Genomic DNA, 1,976 nt, shown 5'->3' on the forward strand with positions numbered 1-1,976 from the left:
TTCAGCCATGGGTCCTTTGGGAATACTTTGTTTTTTAATCTTTCTGGAGAAAAGTGGAGGACAAGAACAAATGTAAGTGAGCCAAACTATCCCCATTTTACAATGGTCATGAGTGAAATAGTAAATTCAACAGCTTGTATGAATTTGTAAATAGTTTTCTCCACTTGAGATTGCCAAATGGACAGTTAATTTCTGAAAAATGAAGTCATAGAAGCTTTTTAATTAGATGACTACCTAATAACATGACAGCTCTTATAGGATTGCTATTTATAAAAAAATTATGTGATTATTTAGATTTCTCTTCAGAAAAGGAAAGCAAAAAGAAAACTCAAGATAACAAATACTTTATTACTGACTTGTATTTGGTGATTTGTTTCTTTTGTAGTTTTTGTTGTTACTGGGTTTTTGTGTGTGTGTGTGTGGACTCTACACAGTTAAACCAGACTTAATTGAGATCAGGTCTAATATTGTGATTTAAAAATTTGTTGTTGTTTTTATTTTTATTTTATGTTATTTCATTTTTTGCACAGTATTATTAACACAGTTCTTTTTCATTGTGAAAATACTGTACAGAGGGGTTACAATTATATGGGCAAGATAATGAGTACATTTCTTATCAAGCATTGTAGCCTCCTCCTTTACTTTTATTTTTTAATTGTGAAAATACCGTGCAGAAGGGTTATAATTACATGGACAAGGTAATGAGTACATTTCTTATCAAGAATTGTTGCCTCCTCCTTTGTTTCCCCTTCTCAACCCTTCCCATCTCCCCCACCCCACGACACCTCCCCCAAAGTTGTAAAGTTCATTTTTCGACATAACGTCTTGTACATCTCATTGTTGCAGTGGGTCAATCTGTATCCCTATTTAAATGATTTGTTTTTTCCCTTCCCCTCCACAAATTATACCAACATCAAATACAGTGAAAACAGGGGTTATATTGTGGGAGAGGGACATACAAAGCAACAAAGAAATCATCTTATAAATATGTTAGAAACAATCGTAAGAAAGAAAAAACATTTGAATCCTTATCTTGGGGTTCATTTTGCCTAACATCAACTTATCTGACCATTCCTGCTTGTCTCAGACATATACTAGTTACTGCAAATAAGGGAAACCATGGGACCTATGTTTCTTTGGGTCTGGCTTACTTCACTTAATATAATTTTTTCCAAGTCTTTCCATTTCCTAATAAATGGGGCAATGTCATTCTTTCTGATGGAGGCATAGAATTCCATTGTGTATACATACCACATTTTCTTGATCCATTCATCTATTGAGGGGCATCTGGGTTGGTTCCATATCTTAGCTATGGTAAATAATGCTGCAATAAACGTAGTGGTGCTGATAGCTTTAGTATGGGCTTGTTTGTGATCCTTTGGGTAAATGCCCAAAATTGGGATTGCTGGATCATAGGAGAGTTCTATGTGGAGTCTTTTGAGGAACCTCCATACTACTTTCCAAAGTGGTTGAACAACTTTACACTCCTAGCAACAATGCAGTAGGGTTCCCTTCTGTCCACATCCCCTCCAGCATCTGTTGTTGTTAGAGTTTTTGATTTTTGCCATTCTAACTGGGGTAAGGTAGTATCTCAATGTTGTTTTGATTTGCATTTCTTTTATGGCTAGGGAGGCTGAGCATTACTTCTACATATTTAAGCTGATTCTTCACCATTTTTAGTGTTATTGAAGTCCAGTACATTTTGGGGCTGGGAAGGTGGCTCAGTGGTAGAGCACTTGCCTTGCATGCATAAGGCCCTGGATTTGATTCCTCAGCACCATATAAGCAGAGAAAAAGCTGGATGTGGCGCTGTGGTTCAAGTGGTAGAGCGCTAGCCTTGAGTTGAAGAGCTGAAGGACAGCACCCAGGCCCAGAGTTCAGGCCCCATGACTGACAAAAAGAAAGAAAGAAAGAAAGAAAGAAAGAAAGAAAGAAAGAAAGAAAGAAAGAAAGAAAGAAAGAAAGAAAGAAAGAAA

General features: G+C 36.6%; 1 protein-coding gene across 1 annotated transcript in view; it reads left to right on the plus strand.

Moving 5' to 3' along the window:
- The window catches only part of LOC105996109 (complement C5-like), a 12,463-nt gene continuing 10,487 nt past the window's right edge, over positions 1-1,976 (plus strand). Inside the window, exon 1 of the mRNA XM_013030087.1 lies at positions 1-72. Within this exon, the coding sequence (XP_012885541.1) occupies positions 8-72 (65 nt within the window). The 5' untranslated portion in view covers positions 1-7. The remainder of the gene's footprint in view (positions 73-1,976) is intronic.

This window comes from Dipodomys ordii, unplaced genomic scaffold, assembly GCF_000151885.1.
Source record: "Dipodomys ordii isolate 6190 unplaced genomic scaffold, Dord_2.0 Scaffold127, whole genome shotgun sequence".
In the NCBI taxonomy this organism is placed as follows: Eukaryota; Metazoa; Chordata; class Mammalia; order Rodentia; family Heteromyidae; genus Dipodomys; species Dipodomys ordii.